Consider the following 19,274-nt stretch of genomic DNA (forward strand, 5'->3'; position numbering starts at 1 on the left):
AATTTCTTGGGATGTAGTGTGCACCCGTTCCAGTTTTTTCATGATTTTTTCTTGCATGTCTCACATTTCCGCTTGCAATGAGCTACAAACTCTCATCGTTTTGAATTATACTCCAAGTTCATTTCGGAAAAAATATAGCAAAACATAATTTTGGCAAATCAAACCCATTAACCATTAACCAAAAACAACTAAATGAGATTTTTTATTATGGTTCTTATGGATTTTGAATTATATCAACTAGAGAATTTTAAATCCTTGGTATCATATGTCCAATTTACATCAGTATAACTTTCTAATAACACCAAGTATCTAGTATAACAATGTAGCTTATAGTTTAATGAGTACCTCAAATATTTGAGTGTCTTATTTATTATTTTTCAACAATTCATACTTTGATTAATGATAAATCTACTCAACTCATTGATCAAGTATACAATATCTAGTCTTATGCAATTCATAACATGCATCGTACTTCTAATTATAAAAACTTATTTTCAACTTGATTTCAAATAAAAACATCTAAAAAACATCATAGAAACCTCAATAATCCAATTCTTAACCCTAAATCCCCATTTAACCACTAAAAAAAGAAAAATAAATGAATAAAAAAGTTCATGAACCTTTGTCTACTTTTTTAGTCATTGTTATAGGACAACATCATCTTCATTAAACTTCTCTCACAAAAAAAAAAAAAAAAACCGCATTGACACTAATAACAACTTTTTTTGTGAGCTAGAATGTCACCATTCAAGCACTTTCTCTCTCCTTAATCTTTTCTAAGAACCTTCTCTCTCATCTCAACATCTAGAGATTGGAACATGAAACAATAAAAGTTTAAGATGAAAATATAAAAATTTAAAATATCATGAACCAGATAAATACATAAACTAAAACTTTAAGGATCAAATTGAAGTGTTTCACTCTAAAATGAAAAAAAGAACTATTTTATTTTTTTGTTAAATTTAATCATTCTTCTCTTAATGTTTTTAGCTACAACCTATAATTCTATTTCATAACATTTATCTTTAATTTATCATGAAATTATTAATCTATATTTTTTATATATGAGAGCATGCATAGTGAAATAAATCTCAACATGCAAAAACATGTTAATATAACTTTAAATGATGAAATTATAAATAAATAAAGTTGAATAACCAATATAGGCATTGTAGAAATAAATGGTGAAATCCATACTATTTTGAATAGTGAATTTCACTTTCATCACCTCCATCCTTTTGTATTTATAATTATATATAATATAGCTATGGTATAAGTGTAATTTTTTTAATATAATTTTAAAGATATTATTCAATTTTAGATTGGGTCTAGATTGAGAATAACAATATCTATACACAACTTTATTTTTTCAAGTTTTATTTAAAACTAAACTATTCATAAAATTTCTAATCCATTCCTTCATCAGTTCATTTGGTAGTAATTGAAATTGTATTTTACTTCAATCAAAGTTTTGAAAATATTTAATTAATTAACACACAGTATATTTTTGTATTTATAATTATATATAATATAGCTATGGTATAAGTGTAATGTTTTTATAATTTTAAAGATATTATTAAATTTTAGATTGGGTCTGGATTGAGAATAAAAATATCTATACACAACTTTATTTTTTAAAGTTTTATTTAAACCTAAACTATTCATCAAAAATTTAATCTATTCCTTCAACAGTTCATTTAATAGTATGATTGAAATTGTAATTTACTCCAAACATAGTTTTGAAAATATTAGTTAATTAACACACATCATATTTTTGCATGGATTCTACTTGAAAGTTGAAACCCTTTTTTGAAACATTAATTACAAAAGGCTATAATTTATAACTTTTTTTAAACTTATCTTTTCAAATCGTAATTGTAAAAGCTATCAAAATATCAAATACACACTTAGGTCCCGCTTGTTTGTCGAAAAATAGTTTTCATAAAAAATTGGTTCCTGCAAAGTTGATAATTTTTTAATATTTAATAGTGTTATGAAAAATATATTGAAAATAGTTCTAAGTGTTTGACTATGCCATGAAAAATGAGCTGAAAAATAACTTATTAATGTTTTATTTTTTTCAAGTTTATTAAAATAATAAGAATTAAATTTGATAGATAAAAAGTTAAAAGATGATGAAATTAAAAAAATTCTAATTTCTTAATTATTCAAATAAAATAAATAACAACTAAAAGAATGAGAATCAAATCCAACATATGAAAAAATAAAAAAAAATTAAATTTTTTTCAGTTTCATAAATTATTTTGAATAAAATAAATAAATAAAATTAAATTTAACATATTAAAAAATTAAAAGATAATAAAAATTAAAAATTTTAATTTTATCAATTATCTCAAATAAAACATATAATAATAATAAAAATATTTTATTATTATTTTTTTATTTTTAAATTAAATTTTTTTTTCTTGATAGAATAAAAGAAAACACTTTTCTTGCTTCAAAGCTAATTTAAATTGTTTTAAAATCCCGGTTGCGGTGAAATTATCAATTCCCATCCCCTTCAGTGCGGAGACTTGCTTTTCAAATTCCGGGAGTCTTGTCGAGAAGCGCTTGGTCCATCCCTTTAGTGCTCCGTCCAAGACTGTGTCTGTCAGAGATTAACGCTCTCTTGTTTTCAGAACTCTCTATTTCTAGTTAATCGAAGATTCGAACACTCTGCTACCTATCCACACTCCACACGCCCTTAAAAATAAAAGAATCGCAAACCCCCCTCTCAAATCTTATCTCATGCAATGAAATCGTCATCATCACCAACGGATTCAAGACCAAAATTAACACCTTTGCAGGTGTACGAATCCACTTCTACCTCAAGAAGATCTCCAAGATTAGCTCCACCAAACAACAATGTACCTTCAAAAACCCCCAAATCTAACAAACCCAAAACAACTCACATTTCCCTCAGACGATCTCCGAGGCTTGAACCCACACCTGCTTCTCCCCAAAGCGTTTCGAGGAAAAAGCACAGCCGAAACGTTTCTAAAACGAAATGCTCTGCTCGAAACGTTTCTGTTGACCGCAAAATCCCGTCGAGGTCCTCAAGGGTGGGGAATTCGCGCATGCAAAATGTTGCCGCCAACAGAACAGTTTTGTTGGATTCTTCAGCTTTGAGGAGGTCGCCGAGGCTGTCAAGTGCGGACATGGAGATTGTTGTTAGTGAACGAAACGCTTCAGTTGTTGTGGCGGATACAGCGCGCTTGAGGAGGTCCCCGAGGCTGGCAAATGGGTACGCGGAGGTTGCGGTCAGTAAAGTGAGGACTTTCTTAAAGAGAAAGAGAGTGTCTGACGAGATGTCAAGGTCACCAAGAAATCAAAACGGCCGATTGGACGTACAGTTTGCCTTAGTTCAGGTGTCGTTTCTCTTCTGCACGCTCTTTAGTCTGTTATTTTTTTTTCTTTTGTTATGGATTGCGTACTTGTGTTTACTTCAATGTTAACAATGGGTTCTTGATTTTCTGCAGAGTGAAAAATGCTCGCGCTTCATAGTAAAGTAATAATTTTATCACACAGTAAATTTATTTGGTCGACTTTTTACTGTTTCTTTTTTTTTTTAATTTTAATTTTATAGCTGGTAGTTAGTAATTAGCTCATGAATGCTTGTGTTTTAGCGAAGAGAATGAAAGAAATTGTTTGAAAGTAGAATGCTCGAGTAAGGACTTATCAAAGGGGTCACCTGTAGCATGCAGTTCAGCAAATGCTAAACTGGGATGCTGTGAAAAGCGTGGTTGTCAGTCTGTTTTGTTGACAATTTCTGACTCTGAAGTAGGGGATTCGGGAGAGTTTGAAGCCAAACCGCTATTGCTTCCATGGCATGGAGATAATGAGAGTCAAACTGGGATGGTAAAATGTGATGATGGCTCAAGTGTGTTTGAGGAGGAGCCGTTGAGGATGTCTCCAAGTTTTGATTTTGCAAATGAAAATGCTGTTATCAACGAGTCTCCCATAAAATCTTGTAAATGGTCCTCGGCATTGGATGGGGATGGGAATTTTGAAGTGATATCTTGTTCCAGTGGGATTTTTGATTCGAACGATGCATGCCCTTCTAAGAGGGTTAAAATTTGTGAAGAAAATTCTGTTTCAGGAATGTCAGATGAGAAGCTCTTGAGACGGTCTCCCAGGACAAACTCAATTGTTGTGACTGAAAATGGGGAAAACAAGTCAGGTAAGAAGCAATCTCCAAAGACGAATTCTGGTAAAGAACTGTCTTTGGAGAAGGCTTCTTCAGGGAAGAAGCAGAAGGAACACAGAGGTAATTGTTCCCTGATTGGAGATCCTGTCGCCCATGATGAAGCTCAAGAAAGGTGGCATTGGCGATATGAAATGAAGGTGACTAATAAATTCTTGTTTTATTATATATTTATTTTATCTTTTACTTGATTTTCAGTACATATTTGGCACTCTTTTTTATTGCACTTTTATTTCAGTATTAGGTAATTTGGGGGGCTCTAACAGTCTAACTGGGTGATAATAGCTATATTTGTGCTTGGTTCATCTGACTTTTGTCTGTGAATTTATTGTTGCCACGCGAAAATTTGGCAACCATATAAGATCTTGTTGCAAATCTTAAGATAATCTGGTGTTGTGTTATTTTATTATTCAAACGTTTTAGATGGTCATTGTGTCATCAGAATTCTGTACTTCCTCCTGCTGGTAGATGTATATCAATTATGCCTGATTAACTGTAAATGAGTTTGTTGCACTAGAACACGAACTATTACGGATTTTCAAGGTAACTTCTGGTTGCAGTTTTTCTTTTATGTGGTTGTCACAGAAATCATGTGTCTTAAGAGGTTATATAGGTTCAAATGCTGCAGGGCCTGTGCCTAACATCAATCTTACATGTATATCAAAAGATGATTGTCAATTTGATGTTTTTCTTTTCTTTTTCTGCCATAATTTAATTAAGACCTAGAACATGCAGCTTTAGATGATTAGGTAACCCCCCTTATAACTTGCATCCAAATAAGAAGTGAAGAACACTATACTATCCAAATAATATATAAGAGTGGTTGCTTGTGTTGAAGATTCTAGAATTGTCCTCCAACCAAACAGACCAGATTATCACATAAACAGCATGTCTAAGAATGTCGCCTCAGTCTGTTAACCAACAGTTTTGTGTCAGAAAAACCTCCTCTAGGATCTTAAGATACAAACCTCTAATTCCCAGAGATTGAAAAAAGATTAGTTTAAAAAATTGGTTTTCTGGAGTTGCATTGCTGCTAAAACTGAAAAAACGAACTTACCAAAATGATTTGTTGTGTGGCCTTTGCACCTGTAACAAGTTAGTAGTATTAGCTAATTAAGATTTCAGATCAAACAAGTGATATCTTATCCTTCCTAGTAAGTTGTGACTTGACATGCTCCATAACTTTTAGTGCATGAAATTATCTGTAAATCATACGCTACTTGTTTTAATTCTATTTGCCTTAGATTTTGATTATTCCAATATTCATGGCGGGCATCTTTGAGTTTGCAGAGTAAGAGAACCAAGCATCCAAGACTCGCTTTAGAGTAAGCAATCAGTTATGAGCTATTCTATCCATCTGGTATTTGTTGTTTTATGTATCCTATTTCAATAATGTTTTAGCTTCTTATGGTTTTTTGCTTGTCAATTTTTGTTTATGCTCGTTTGTTCAGTGATGATGATGAAGATAAGGTTGTTTGGAATGTTGAATGCCATTACACTCAGGCTAATATTGAAGGTCGCATCATTAATCTTGGAGATTGTGTCTATGTAAAGGTAAATGCACCTATTTTTTATGAGAATTTACTGAAGATGGATATTTCTTTTCTTATGTGCAACATTACCATTTCATCTTCCTATCAGGTTAAATCATCATTATTTTGATGCTACTCATACTTTTGCTACCCTATGATTAGGCTATATTTTTGAGGTCACAAGTCGCATACCCTTGGTAGAAGCTGTTATTCTATGCATGTTATGTACGAGCTTCTTGTTAACAATATGGTGTCACATAATATGAACTCAAAATTCCATTACATAATAGCTGTTATTTTGCTCCATTGCTTATTTCAGCTTGTCAACCTCATTTAATTGACCAAGCATTTGCTTGGCATGTGTATATTGTTTGTCTCCCTTAACTCAGATGTGGGATGATATTTAGATTAAATGTTAATCCTCTAAATTTTTAATTAACAAGTTCTATATATTTTATTTTTTTGTTACCTAATCATGCAGCATTTCTTTATTTTGCACTTGCCCCTCTGAAATTGATTTTTCAGGATGGTTGCTAGCACAGTTTGGATTAGCCTATTTCGTAGTAGAGCTTAGGCACAAGAATGGAGTATTGCATTGCCTACACTTCTTTTACTAAACTATGAGGGAAAAAAGGTTTTGAGTTTTTTCAGAACCATTAATCTATCTATTGGAGCAATTGTAGGGTGAAGGAGCAAAAAATCATATTGGTAGTATCTTAGAGTTTTTCAAGACAACAGACAGGGAAGATTATTTTAGGGTCCAATGGTTTTACAGAGCTGAGGATACGGTGAGTACATAAATTTTGTTGGATTGAATCATTTATTTATTTTTGTATTGAATTCTTCGCTCTTCCGTCTCCTTAGGTGATGAAAGAAGCAGCTGATTTTCATGACAATAAGCGGTTATTTTATTCCACAGTGATGAATGATAATCCAATAGATTGCATTATTTCTAAAGTCACTGTTGTACAGATATCACCTAGGGTAAGGTTCAGTCTTACTTCTAGATTTTTATCAACTTCAATAATCTTCGGGAAGGCTGCCTTTTGAAGTTTTTGTAGGCTTTGATGGCATCTCTTCCTTTTTTGCCCTAATTAATTTATTTTGCATGCTAATTTAATAAATTGCAACTTGTTTCAGGTACATTTAAAATTTCATTCAACACCAGCGTCTGACTTCTACTTTGACATGGAATACTGTGTGGATTATTCAACATTTCGAACTTTGCTGACTGGTAAGAATTTAAATTCTACTCCTGGTACCGAGTTGCTGTTTGAGTCTTGCTGCAATTGCATGTCAAATGGAGGAAGGGAAGGAACAGTTTCATCATTCAATGGAAGGCATGAGATATTGGTCAGGAACCAATGTGCTTGATAAGCCCCAAACATCAAATTTCACATTTTTCATGCTTAGTAAATTTTTATCCCAACTGTTAGGTTTGTAGGTAATGAGAGGGAAAGAAAGAACCTTAGGATACTGAGAAAGAACAGCTAATAAGAGACAAATTCAACAATATCTTCGCTTCATTCTAATTCAAAAAACATAAAATTACATATTGACGCATTAGTTGATTAAATCACCTCCCTTAATGCCACCAATTCTTATCACAAATCTGAGTCTTGCGTGTGGAGGACAACATGGTGGAAAATAATTCCTTTGGATCTTTTATTCTTTCCTCCTATACTTGCATCAGCTGGAAGATAGTCTATTGTGGTAAGAGTGTTTTTTCCAGTATGCAATTAGGTATTGTGGGTTACTGGTGCTTATCTGTTGCCAATCTTTTCTTCCTAGATAAAAAGGTGCATAGGTTGAAGCTAAAATAGTATCCTTGATCAGTATGATATACTGTTTGAATTACTGTCACCATCTATCCACCTCGGAGAAACAAAAAAAACAGATTCTAAAAGGGAAGATAACACTTGTATGTAAGACAAAATTTGAGCTGGTTGATGACAGTTTCATTGCAGTGTCTGAATGCTATAAATATAAGCCATTATTGTGTATTTTTGTTTGTTTTTGACTCTTTAATGATCAGATATTATGCTGGCTGGTGGTGTTTGTAGGGAAGACAACACACTTTTCAAAAACAGCAGGATTAGATAGCATCTGATCTAACTATATCTTTAAGATAGTCCATCCATTAATGGTGTCTCTTATCTTTCTCCAACTAAATGAATTTCTCATACGCATCCTTTTGTACGTTCTAGCATGGATACATTCATGTCAACATTTTTATGTTCATTCACTCTGCCTCAGCTGAATGGCATAAAAGGATGCATACAGCCAACCCCAACTAGTTTGGAATGCTCTTGTTGCCCCAGCTGTCTTTTAAGAAAGGCATCTGAATCAGTGCAGCAACTAGGGCTTAGGACTTTCATATTATAGTGCTCTGTTCAGGTAGAAAAAGCAAAAAAATAAAATAAAAAATAAATTAACCAATCTTCTTGTGCACTCTATTAATCTATTTTTTGATATTTCACAGGCTAAAAGTAGGAAACATTCATCTTGTATTTGTTCCAATTTCTTTTCAAACAAATCTTTATAGTTCTGTTTCAGTAGGTGGTCCTTTGTTTTGTTTTATGCCGTGATGCTTCTCCATTTGGGAACGTTGACTTTAAGTGGTGGTCATCAGTCTCACTCCTATTCTTTTAAGCACAATATAGTGGAGGGCTTTTTTCAATTTTCAAGCTGGATTGGTTTTAACTCAAAGTAGTGTGTAAAAGAGCCTAATAAAAACCATTTTTGGAATCTCACAAGTTTCAGGATTGAGTGGTACTTTCGCTTTATTTTTGGCATCCTGCTGCTTTTGGTTTTCTTGAACAGCCTGGTAATTACCATGTGTTTGCATGACCTTGAATTCCTCCTTTTGTTCCATAAAATATACAAAACTGACTATGAAACGATGAAAGCTTTGAACCAGGCATGACACTTATACATCTGATGTTCTGTCTCCAGATTGTTCATTAAGGGGACATGAGTTATCACCACTGCCTTTCTGTGATTCTCGATCTGCAACTCCCAGTGATATTTCAATGGAAAACATGTCCACTTGTGGAAGTTACAAAGCAAAGTTGACACTACTAGATCTTTTCTCTGGCTGTGGTGGAATGTCAACTGGATTATGCCTGGGTGCCAAAGTTTCTTGTGTCGATCTTGTGACGGTACTTTCTTGAAATTTTGTAATGTTACTTCCTTGAAGTCAAGAAATTTCATGTTTAAGCACACACGATTGTTCTTTAGTTTTGTTCCCCTTTTATTTTAGAGATGGGCGCTAGACAGTGATGAGTCTGCATGTCAAAGCTTGAAGTTAAATCATCCGGAGACACATGTGAGTGTGCCTGATCTACCATTTGATCACTGCTAGTTCTTCTGTAAAAAAATGGAATTGTATGAGATATATGATGGTCTTAAATATAGGTTAGGAATGAAGCTGCCGAGGATTTTCTTGAACTATTGAAGGAATGGCAAAAGCTATGCAAACGTTATGCGGTCAATGATGTAGGAAGGACACATAAGTCACGGTCAATGGCATCAAGTATGTCAAAACAAAATAAAAATTCTTCAAATGATGATGATATTGCTTCTGGTGAATATGAAGTCGCTAGGCTTGTTGACATTTGTTATGGGAAGACCGATAAGAGAGGAAAGCGTGGGCTGAAATTTAAGGTACTTCATGACAATTGCCATTCTCTAAATTTCTGTTAGTTCACTGCATAAGACATCATCTTTCATACCCCAAACTTTATAATTAATGGGATGTTAATTTTTATAACTGCTTTTCAGGATCAATTCGCATTAAATAAATAAACGATTCCAAATGGTTGTTATTAAGGGAAGTCCTTGTCTCGTGCTTTTGAGAGTCAAGCTGATGATCTTGATATCATTTTTAGCATTAAAAATATAAACTGATAAGTTTGCAAAAGAATAGAACATATTGTATTAGAAGAATTTTGGACTTTGTGTTGATATATAGCATTAATAAGTAAAATTAGTGTTTAAGTACCTATCCTTTTTCCTCTCAAATTTTTAATTGTGAAGTTTACTTGGGTTTTGACTACTTTCTGCTTAAGTCTACAAGCATGTTCCCTAAATAATTTTTGAGGTCAAGTATTAGAACATGTTTAAAATAAATGGTAAAAAAGGCGTGAAATTGCACGTTTAAATAAATGAAACTTTGTTTTCTCTTAAACATCATGGTTCATAATTCATATTCATTTTTTGTTTGATATTGTAGTTTGGTGAAGATGATTTTCTACTCATAGCTATTTCGTTAGGTGCACTGGAAGGGTTATAGTACCAGTGAAGATTCATGGGAGCCAATTGAAGGCTTAAGGTATGCTTTTTAGAATGCAATATTTCTGCTTGACTCTGTCCAATATTACCTATTGATTTGAAAATTTTCAGTAACTGTGAACATTCTATACGGGATTTTGTAAGAGAGGGGTTCAAATCCAAGATCTTGCCACTTCCTGTGAGTTCTCTTTCACTGTTGCTACAAGTTGGGATGCTGTCTAAACTTTTATACCAGCATTTTCCTAATGAATCAATATGTACCAGGGTGATGCTGATGTGATTTGTGGAGGTCCTCCATGCCAAGGGATTAGTGGCTATAATCGCTATAGAAATGTTGATTCTCCACTTGCTGATGAAAGAAATATTCAGATTGTAGTCTTCATGGACATAGTGCAGTTCTTAAAACCTAAATATGTGCTGATGGAAAATGTAGTTGACATCCTTAGATTTGACAAGGCTTCGTTTGCTAGATATGCTTTAAGCCGATTGGTGCATATGAAATACCAAGCAAGGCTTGGCACTGTTGCAGCTGGTTGTTATGGTCTTCCACAATTTCGGCTGCGTGTTTTCTTGTGGGGAGCTCATCCCAAGGAGGCAAGTTTCATAATTCATGGTGTCAATCATTATGATATTTTATAGTGAGCTTGACCCATTCATTTCCCCAAAACTTGTATTTAGAATAAGTCTATAAGAAGACCATTTAAAATAGAAGATGGCATGAACAACCATTCTCACGTGCTGTAAGTAATCTTCATTGGTCAAGTCAACATGAAATTTCAATTGCTAAAAGACGTAACATTCATCAGGCATATATGACAGTTTGAATATCTTGATCTCTTTGTGATGTTAAATGACCATCTAATTGTTTTGTTTCTTTCTTTTCCCCTGCAGAAACTGCCTCAATTTCCACTTCCTTCTCATGATGTTATTGTCAGATATTGGCCTCCACCTGAGTTTGAGGTATCAGTTTTCTTTCACGAAGGTCTGAAATCACATTTATCTGCAGCCTATAGTTAGTTGATGATTTGATTGGTTATTGCAGCGGAACACTGTTGCCTATGATGAAGATCAACCTCGTGATGATCTAGAAAAAGCCACAGTTCTTCGTGATGCCATTTCAGATCTTCCAGATGTAGGTTCACTGTATGCTGTATTTCCATTTATTGATGGACAACTTTTGTAATTCTATTTTACTCTCATCTTACTTGATGTTAAAGGTCACAAGCCATGAAACCCGTGAGGAAATGGCATACGACAAGCCTCCAGAAACTGACTTTCAACAATTCATAAGGTCAACAAGAAACGGTAATGTGATTACTCTTAAATTGCAAAATTTGGTAATATTAATAGTCTCAATTGCTATACCAGAGGCATCACAATATTATCTTTTGTAAATGTAAATGTGGATACGGTTGGACTGTGAAAATCCAACTGTCTAAATTTGGGTGATGAAATAATTGAAATTTTAGTATTACTATGACAAGCGACTTGCATAATTAGATTTTGAGCTTATCTTATCTAGAGTAGAGCCATCTGTAAATTATATAGTTATATATCAGTAATATAGGGATCCATCTCAACTCAATTAACTAAGTGGTAGTTTAATAAGCTGAAGTTCCTATATATACAATTTCTTCCATCTATGGGAAATCTTTTGTTTTTTACTGTTTTAAGGCTACACCAGTGCCTCTCTACATTCAAGCTGGATATAGGCTAAACCATCTCAAATGGTCCTCTTTTATCTTCAATTGGTTCTCATGGTAATCCAATTCCTTCTTGTCTTCGTTCTCTTCGATTTTCCATCTCAGTTATGCTTATTGAACATGATGATTATGTCCGACAATTTCTAGTAAGAAGCATAATTGGTCAAATGGTGAAAACTTCCATCTTAGTGGGTTCTTAGGATCACATAGTAATCTAGTTGTGCATCTGGAGTTCAACCGTCTTGCTTTGACTCTATAGCTAACAAGCACCTGCCAATTTCTAAGAAGCTTTTGCAAATTCATTGCTTATATTCCTTGGGATAATTTGCTCTCAAGCTGCAGAGATAGTAATGGTCTATGAGAAAGTAAACGACTGAATATGTTTATGGTTTCTTTTGACCATTCTCTTCCTTCTTACTTCCCCTTGATTTACTTTTTGTTCTTTTATTCCACATCTTGTCCCTGTGAGTTCTCGTTCATTATGAGTGTGTGTACTAAATGTTTAACATTACCAAAAATATAATAAAATGAGGTAGCTATGAAATAAATTAAACTTTTCATCTCCATTTTTTGGGTTATTAAATAAATTAAACTTTTAGAACATTTTCACATTAGAGAAGTTATAAAACTTCAGCAGTAAACCAATAAAATAATGTGGCAAAACAGAAAAACTTGACCATCTTGGTTCTCTTTACCTTTCATGCCAAAAGTTCTATATGCTAAATGAAAGAAAAGCAAAATGCATGTCAAGATTCAGAATTTAACAGTATAGATCTATTCAAATTGCAGGGAACCTTATCCTAACAATGTTTCATGGGGGCCAAATTTGAATTTTTGGATTTTTTGAGACCTATATTTGAGTTTGGTGGCTGTCTGACTCCTTTGTTGCTTTTTGCAAACAAGCTTGTGCCTTTCATTGTCTTAACGTGACTGTTTAATCTCAACCCTATAGTCTCGTAAATTGTGAGAGATAATGACAAATACTGGCAATAAAGTAGTGACAAATTCTTGTGATAAAGTTGATGGGTTTGGAGCTCAATCAAAAGTAGTCTATGAACGATTTTTTTTGTAAAATTTAATTATATGGTGATTTTGTTTCTATTTCCACACTGCATGAGCACCTGAAAAATGGACTCTTAGGTGGCTCAACCATAGATCTGTACATCTTCTCTTTGCATTTAGATCTACTATTGCTATAGATAGATATGATACTCTCTCCTTTTTGTTTAAATTGTTGCATTGCATAATAGTTATAGTATCAATTCCTTTGCATGCATTTAAGTTAACATATTCTCCTTCTTTTCCTATATGCTGCTAAAGTTACAATATGTTTATTAAACTTGTTTCTGCTTGATTTGAACCCTTTTGAGTTTGGACTCTAGGTTGCTTTCCCACTATTCAACTTTCAATTAACTCGAGCTCTCTTTTAATCTACTAGAGTTGTTGCCACAAAAAGTTCAAGTCACAGTGTGTGATCTGGAATATGCTTAATTTTTTTTATCCATCATCAGAGCAAAAAGATAAAGATTCATAGCAGGTTTTGCTGTTGGTTAATAATGATAAGATTTAAAACTGTGTTTTCCCCAATTGTATTCATGCAAGTAACTACCATATTGTACATATAATTTTATCACAATTTTATGAGTTCTTTCCAAACTGGAGTGTCAGCCAGATGGAAGAATGAAAATCGATCTCCTATTTAAGGTTGTCAGCTTTTGGACCTTACATTTGGTGAAACATGCATTTGTATATTTTAAAAATAAGTTAAAACTTTGGGAGAGTTCATGGAGCTAATTGCTGACTACATAATTGTTTTTTAATCTCTCTTCTGGCTCTGTAGAGATGACTGGTTCTGAGCTCAGTGGAACAAGAATGATCAATTTGCTATATGACCATCGTCCTTATTCATTAACTGAAGAAGATTTTGCTCGAGTTTGCCAAATTCCTAAAAAAAAGGTTGGATAAATATGGATTCTGTGGATTGGTATGCTGAGATTCATTCCTTGATTTTCTTTCTCATGTAGAAATTCTTTTAGGGAGCAAATTTCAGGGACCTACCTGGTGTGGTTGTAGGAGCTGACAATGTTGCCCGGCGGGATCCAACGGAAGAGCAAATGTTGTTGCCATCTGGAAAGCCCCTGGTTAGTGCTTTATTGCATTTTCCTTTGACAGATCGACTCTTTTTTTCAGTTAATGATTGTGAAATAAATTGCAGATAGGAATGCATGTTTTAACTTATTTTCCTGCATTTCGAATTATGCAATGAAATGATCTATAGTTTTACAATTATTGTCTCCTAAACTCTTACTTATTCTGTTATAAGAAAAGTTAACTAGAGATGGTTAAATAGTTCTGTAGATTCATTGTGCTCCAAGATATATACGTGAATACTTCTAAACAACAAAATGAAGGGAATTTGCAGTCAATTTGGCAGCCGGCCTCAACAATGGAAGAGAAAGCATTGATACTTGATCAATCCTTTCTGTGCAGCCAGCTCCAAACACACTTTAATGGCTTCAAGTTGGGTTCAAGATCATGTCTTGTCCCTGCCAAATTAAAAAAATATTTTCCCTCAACCAGAACTATCACTCACATTTAAAGACTAACCACCTGATCATTACTGTTAATAACCGTTTGGAAGGAAATCAACAGTCATATTTTGATCTCTTTTCAGCTAAACATCCAAATTGCACTTAGTAAATACCTGTTTATTGTTGGCGGGCAAGAAATAATAGAATAAAACATATCAATCCCATGTTTATTTCTGAAATATACTTTAGCATACAAAAAATGATTTGGACAAGGGGGAAAAGAACAGATAAGGTAAATGGGATTTGAAGTACTAAAATATTTCATAAAGCTATTGGGAGGTGGTTAAACAAAACGAGGTTGTTGTAAGGAACAGGAACAGACCAAAAGTTATTGAAATTTGTTGACTGGGTGAAAGGGACTGCATTATGGCCGTTGTAAATTAGGACTTTGATGTCATGCTTAGTGGGTACTGGCACTCATTTAAGTCGTGTTTTATTTGCTTGTAGGTACCTGATTTTGCCTTAAATTTCGAAGGAGGAAAGTCTAGAAGGTTACAGTTTTTCTCCTGTTTCCTCTCTTATAAATTTTTTTCAAACATTTTAAAGATCTGAGTATCTGTTTAGGCCATATGCGAGATTATGGTGGGATGAAACAGTGTCGACTGTTGTTACTTTTCCGGATCTTCACAGCCAGGTCCCTCCTTGCTCTTGTTTAAGCTTATAATCATATACTTTTTTATTGTAATAACTCTTCATGCATTTGTAGGCGGTGATGCATCCAGAGCAAGATCGAGTTCTCACCATACGAGAATGTGCTAGGCTGCAAGGTTTTCCTGATTATTATAGATTCTGCGGGACAGTTAAACAAAGGTGAGTATATTTCTTCAGAAAATTTCTATTTTTTTCCTTTCTCAAAAACATCTGACAGCGTCTGTGTGCATACTTTTGAAAAGAAAAGGAAGACATTTTTTAACCAGTGAACCACCTTGAGACTGACCTAGTGCTCATAGCAGGTCATTTGAAAATTGATTCAGAAAGAAAGAAACAGAAACCCAATCAGAACTAGTGAAAGCCTGTCAAAACAATCTGGTTTGACTGGATGGGTCCGAGTGGCACCAGTCTAAAATCTTTGGATAAGAGTTGTGGAGAATGATAATTGTCACTTGACATTAGACTAATTTAGCATGTGTATTAGTTATATTCCTTTGGTTGTTCCTAATACATGTTAACTTAGGTTTTTAGTTATACCTATTATATGTTTCCATTGAAGTTATTATTATTATTATTTTTTTAAAATTTCATTAAGGACTTAAAAACTTAATATATCAACAATCTATCATTACTTTGGCATAATTATAGGCTAATACATATAGTTTAGATGCTAGCTTAACTCAAATAATTTCTAGTTAAACAAGCGGGTTGACCAATTACCTGCCAGTTGACCCCGTTGCTTGATCACCCAATCTGTTTTCAAAACAACAGCTGTTGCAGGTGCTGTTTTTCCCCGGGGACAAATCAGCACATCAAAACGATCCAAAAACATAAAAAAAAATTAGCAAAAAAAAAAAATTGAATTTTTTGAAAACATGGGTTGGCCCGCGTTTCCAAACGGGGTCATTCCGTTTGTTCTTTTGCATTTGCGGTGTAAAAAACGCAGTTAGGTGTTTGGTAATACACCAAACTGCGTTTTATACTGTGGTGCCCACCAAAAAATTGAGTTTGAAACGCAATTTTTATGAAGCAGTTTTTACGTGTTTTTTTTATTGAGTTTTGTAAAATTCTGTTTGTTTTTGCGTTTTAGCAACTGCTTTTGGATTTCTCAAAAGGTTTTGAATAATAGCGAGGCTGAAAGTTGTGCCCTGTTTATATGCTTTAGAACAGTGGTCCAATCGATGTTTGCACAGCCCTGCTAGTTTTGGCTAGTGAATTTTGTTTCCATAACTGGTTCTTTGAGTGATGAAATTGCTGTTTCCTACCTCCTATAAAGTGTATACACTGTCCAGTTCTCAATCTCTTATGTCTATGTATGCGTGGGCGTGCAGTGACGGCAGTAACGAGCATGGTGTTTATATGACCAGCTTCTGAACTTTTTTGCAGGTATCGTCAAATTGGAAATGCAGTTGCAGTTCCTGTAGGTCGTGCCTTGGGATTCACGTTGGGGATGGCATTTCAAAAACTAAGTGGGGATGATCCGCTAATGACATTACCTCCCAAGTTCTCTCACTCAACTAACCTTCAATTAGCTAAATCACTGTTTCAGAAGGCTGAATAATATTTACTCGCACCGCAACCTTTCAGAAGGCTGAATAATATTTTTCCACACCGCAACTCTGTCATCCATCTCATTACACGCGGCATTAATGACGAGTTTTGCTTGCTGGGCTATTCCTTTTTCCTCGATCTTTTCTACCGGGAGAGGCAAGCTCGTGTCATTTTTTCATTGTAATTGGATATCTGATTTTTTGCATAAAGAAACTCATTGAATATCAATGAGAAATTTGTAGTTCGGATTTATTGTTTCAATAAAACGCCTGATGGCAACTGGAAAAAAAAGGTGTGTTCTTGTCAATTTGTGAGTATTTATGGAGCCCCAAATTATAAAGAATGTTTATAAGATATTCTGTTCAAAGTTGAAGGACACGATTACTTTTTATTGATATCGGCTCACTTTATGGCTGCGGATTAACTGGTTTACCATCAAAATTTGATTTCTTTTTTTACTTCAAATTCAATTGATTTTTTAGATTGTTTTTTTTAGTGTCTTGGATCGTTTATCACACTCCACTCTTGAATGTACGGTGAAATTATTATTTGTTGAGTTTGGCAAAAATGTTTTATTTATTGATTTGTTTATTCATGTATGTGCATGGAGAGTATTCTTTAGATCCAAAACAAAATGTTATATATATATATATATATATATATATATATATATATATATATATATATATATATATATATTTTACCCTTAATAAAACCTTGATAATTTTTTTTTAATAAGCTATATATATTACGTTCCATATAAATACGGTGGATGGTAGAAGTATGCCTCCATTCTAGATAATTTTTGCAGTCTTTTTTCTTCTAATAATTATTCTTTTAATGGGCTGCATGCTTTATTTAATAGAAATTGGGTATAAAAAAATAATTATATGAGCACGATGTAAATAAAGGACTGAGAATTAGCTCCAATGGAAACGAAGATTTGGAAGTTGGAAGGGCTTTTATTGAGACATATTTCCCATTTTTTATGTACTTCCATCGACATTTCTACTTTTACCAATACTGCGACAAACCAGAAAGCTAACCCCTAGGAGTCCCAAAATCAATTACATTAAAAATAAAACATTAAAATTCCCAAAATCAATGACATTATATTTACCGTGTGTATAGATTTATTGCATTGTAGATTACTAAATTGCAATATTTTCTTTGCCCTCCATTCCAAAAAACAAATGGTACAATCGTATTTTCAAAGGTATCTATTTATCATTATACAATTGATCGTGGTTCTAATGGTCCATCACTTTTTCTTTTTTTTTACGGTTAGATAACATTATTGTCCTTAAATGATATTTTTATAATGGCTCTTTCATTATAATTTATTTTTAATAGGAGTAAATCAGTATTTTAACAAATAAAATAATAATAAAAAAGTGGTTGGTGCGTGCTATGCATGTGTCGGCAAGTGGATGTTGTCCGCGCTCTTCGGGCGACACGTGTTGTGTCTTACGGTGGCAAAAAATTCCCAACCGTCATGTCGTCTGAAGCATCCAATGGAGGTGTAGTTGATGGGGTAACGCGTGTAGTCAAATTTGCAGTAGTTCAGCGATGGCAATGTTATATATTATTGATCACAAGTTCACAGGTTTAATGAGTTTATCTACTGATTGGATATGTTTTTTTTTGTCCATTAATTGTTTTTTTTTTAAATTTCATCATTCAATATTGGATTAGTTGAGAAATAAAATGCATGGTTTATTTTTATTTACTTTCTATAGGGTTATCATTGTCTTAAATAACTGTCTATTTTTAAATTGATGCTCAATTTTGTGAGTATATATTTTTATCATATAATTAAATAAAAATAGTTTATAAAAAAAGTTATTAAACTCAATAGAGTCCATGACCCGGGTCACGGGGGACTGAGGTTGACTTAATTTATCATTGTCTCAATATTTTTTTTTTAAAAAAGTTACCATCTTGAAGTTTTTTTAAAGCTAAGCCATGTTTCTACCAGTCATCAAGATTGCATTTGGACCCATGAAATCGATCGATTTAATTCGAGCTAGCTTCCATGAGGTTTAATTGAAAATTTGAGTTAGGCAAAGAGCTGTGACAGGAGGTTTTAAGATTGAACCATATGACAGGTTTAATAACACTGTCAAAAAGTTTTCACGCTCTTAATATCTTTTTTACATTTAAAAATTATAATTCGATCCGTGGAATGACTATTTCACAACTAATGACTAGGATTTCTATACTAGAAAATTGAGGTGTGTGCAGAGTTAGAACATGTTTGGGAACGCGGTGCAAATCGCGTTCCCAAAAAATTTAATTTTTTTTTGCTAAAATTTAATATGGTTTGTACGTTTTGGATCGTTTTGACGTGCTGATGTCAAAAATGATTTTTTAAAAATAAAAAAACATCATAGGCATGCATTTCGGCACAAAAAGTTATTTGAAAAGCAACCGCTACCACACTGCCAAGCACCCTCATATGAGGATCCATGTTGGACAAAGCCATGATGATTTTGAATTTTAAAAAATCCATTCAGAAAAAGATTAAAAGCAAAATAAATAGAAATCATAAAAATAAGGATCAAATTTGATTAAACAAAACATAAAAATTAAATTCTAAGGGATGAAATTGAAAAACAAATAAATCAAATTCGATATAATTAAAAGATTGAGGACCATTTTGCAAGGCTAACACACATTTTGAGGTGGAGGAGAGAGAAAAGATGGGGAAGGAGAAAAATTATCGTCGGAGCTCCTCCATGCTATGGAT

General features: G+C 33.4%; 1 protein-coding gene across 5 annotated transcripts; it reads left to right on the plus strand.

The window, feature by feature from the left end:
• Positions 1-2,480: 2,480 nt before the first annotated feature.
• Positions 2,481-16,920, plus strand: LOC18096996 (DNA (cytosine-5)-methyltransferase CMT2). Of its 5 annotated transcripts, none has more exons than XM_024597997.2 (23): positions 2,481-3,368; positions 3,480-3,508; positions 3,627-4,344; positions 5,495-5,529; positions 5,656-5,758; positions 6,420-6,524; positions 6,601-6,720; positions 6,877-7,102; positions 8,692-8,897; positions 8,999-9,064; positions 9,154-9,402; positions 10,011-10,069; positions 10,141-10,207; positions 10,294-10,623; positions 10,921-10,989; positions 11,072-11,161; positions 11,247-11,334; positions 13,573-13,688; positions 13,769-13,873; positions 14,771-14,814; positions 14,888-14,957; positions 15,030-15,133; positions 16,361-16,920. In XM_024597997.2, exons 1-23 carry the CDS (start codon positions 2,754-2,756, stop codon positions 16,533-16,535), a joined length of 3,789 nt encoding a protein of 1,262 aa, XP_024453765.2. In that variant the 5' UTR covers positions 2,481-2,753; the 3' UTR covers positions 16,536-16,920. The 5 variants fall into 5 exon arrangements, with proteins under 5 accessions (XP_024453765.2, XP_024453768.2, XP_024453766.2 ...); XM_024598000.2 differs by having other exon boundaries at positions 15,046-15,133; XM_024597998.2 differs by having other exon boundaries at positions 10,174-10,207.
• The last annotated feature ends 2,354 nt before the right edge of the window (positions 16,921-19,274 follow it).

The sequence above is a fragment of the Populus trichocarpa genome, chromosome 3 (genome assembly GCF_000002775.5).
Source record: "Populus trichocarpa isolate Nisqually-1 chromosome 3, P.trichocarpa_v4.1, whole genome shotgun sequence".
Lineage (NCBI taxonomy): Eukaryota > Viridiplantae > Streptophyta > Magnoliopsida > Malpighiales > Salicaceae > Populus > Populus trichocarpa.

Excerpts from the sequence above, each read along its gene's own strand:
- LOC18096996 (XM_024597997.2), top strand. The coding sequence starts at position 2,754 with ATGAAATCGTCATCATCACCAACGGATTCAAGACCAAAATTAACACCT. Across the intron at positions 8,898-8,998 it reads CTTGTGTCGATCTTGTGACG|AGATGGGCGCTAGACAGTGA; the intron begins GTACTTTCTTGA and ends CTTTTATTTTAG. Across the intron at positions 13,874-14,770 it reads TGCCATCTGGAAAGCCCCTG|GTACCTGATTTTGCCTTAAA; the intron begins GTTAGTGCTTTA and ends ATTTGCTTGTAG.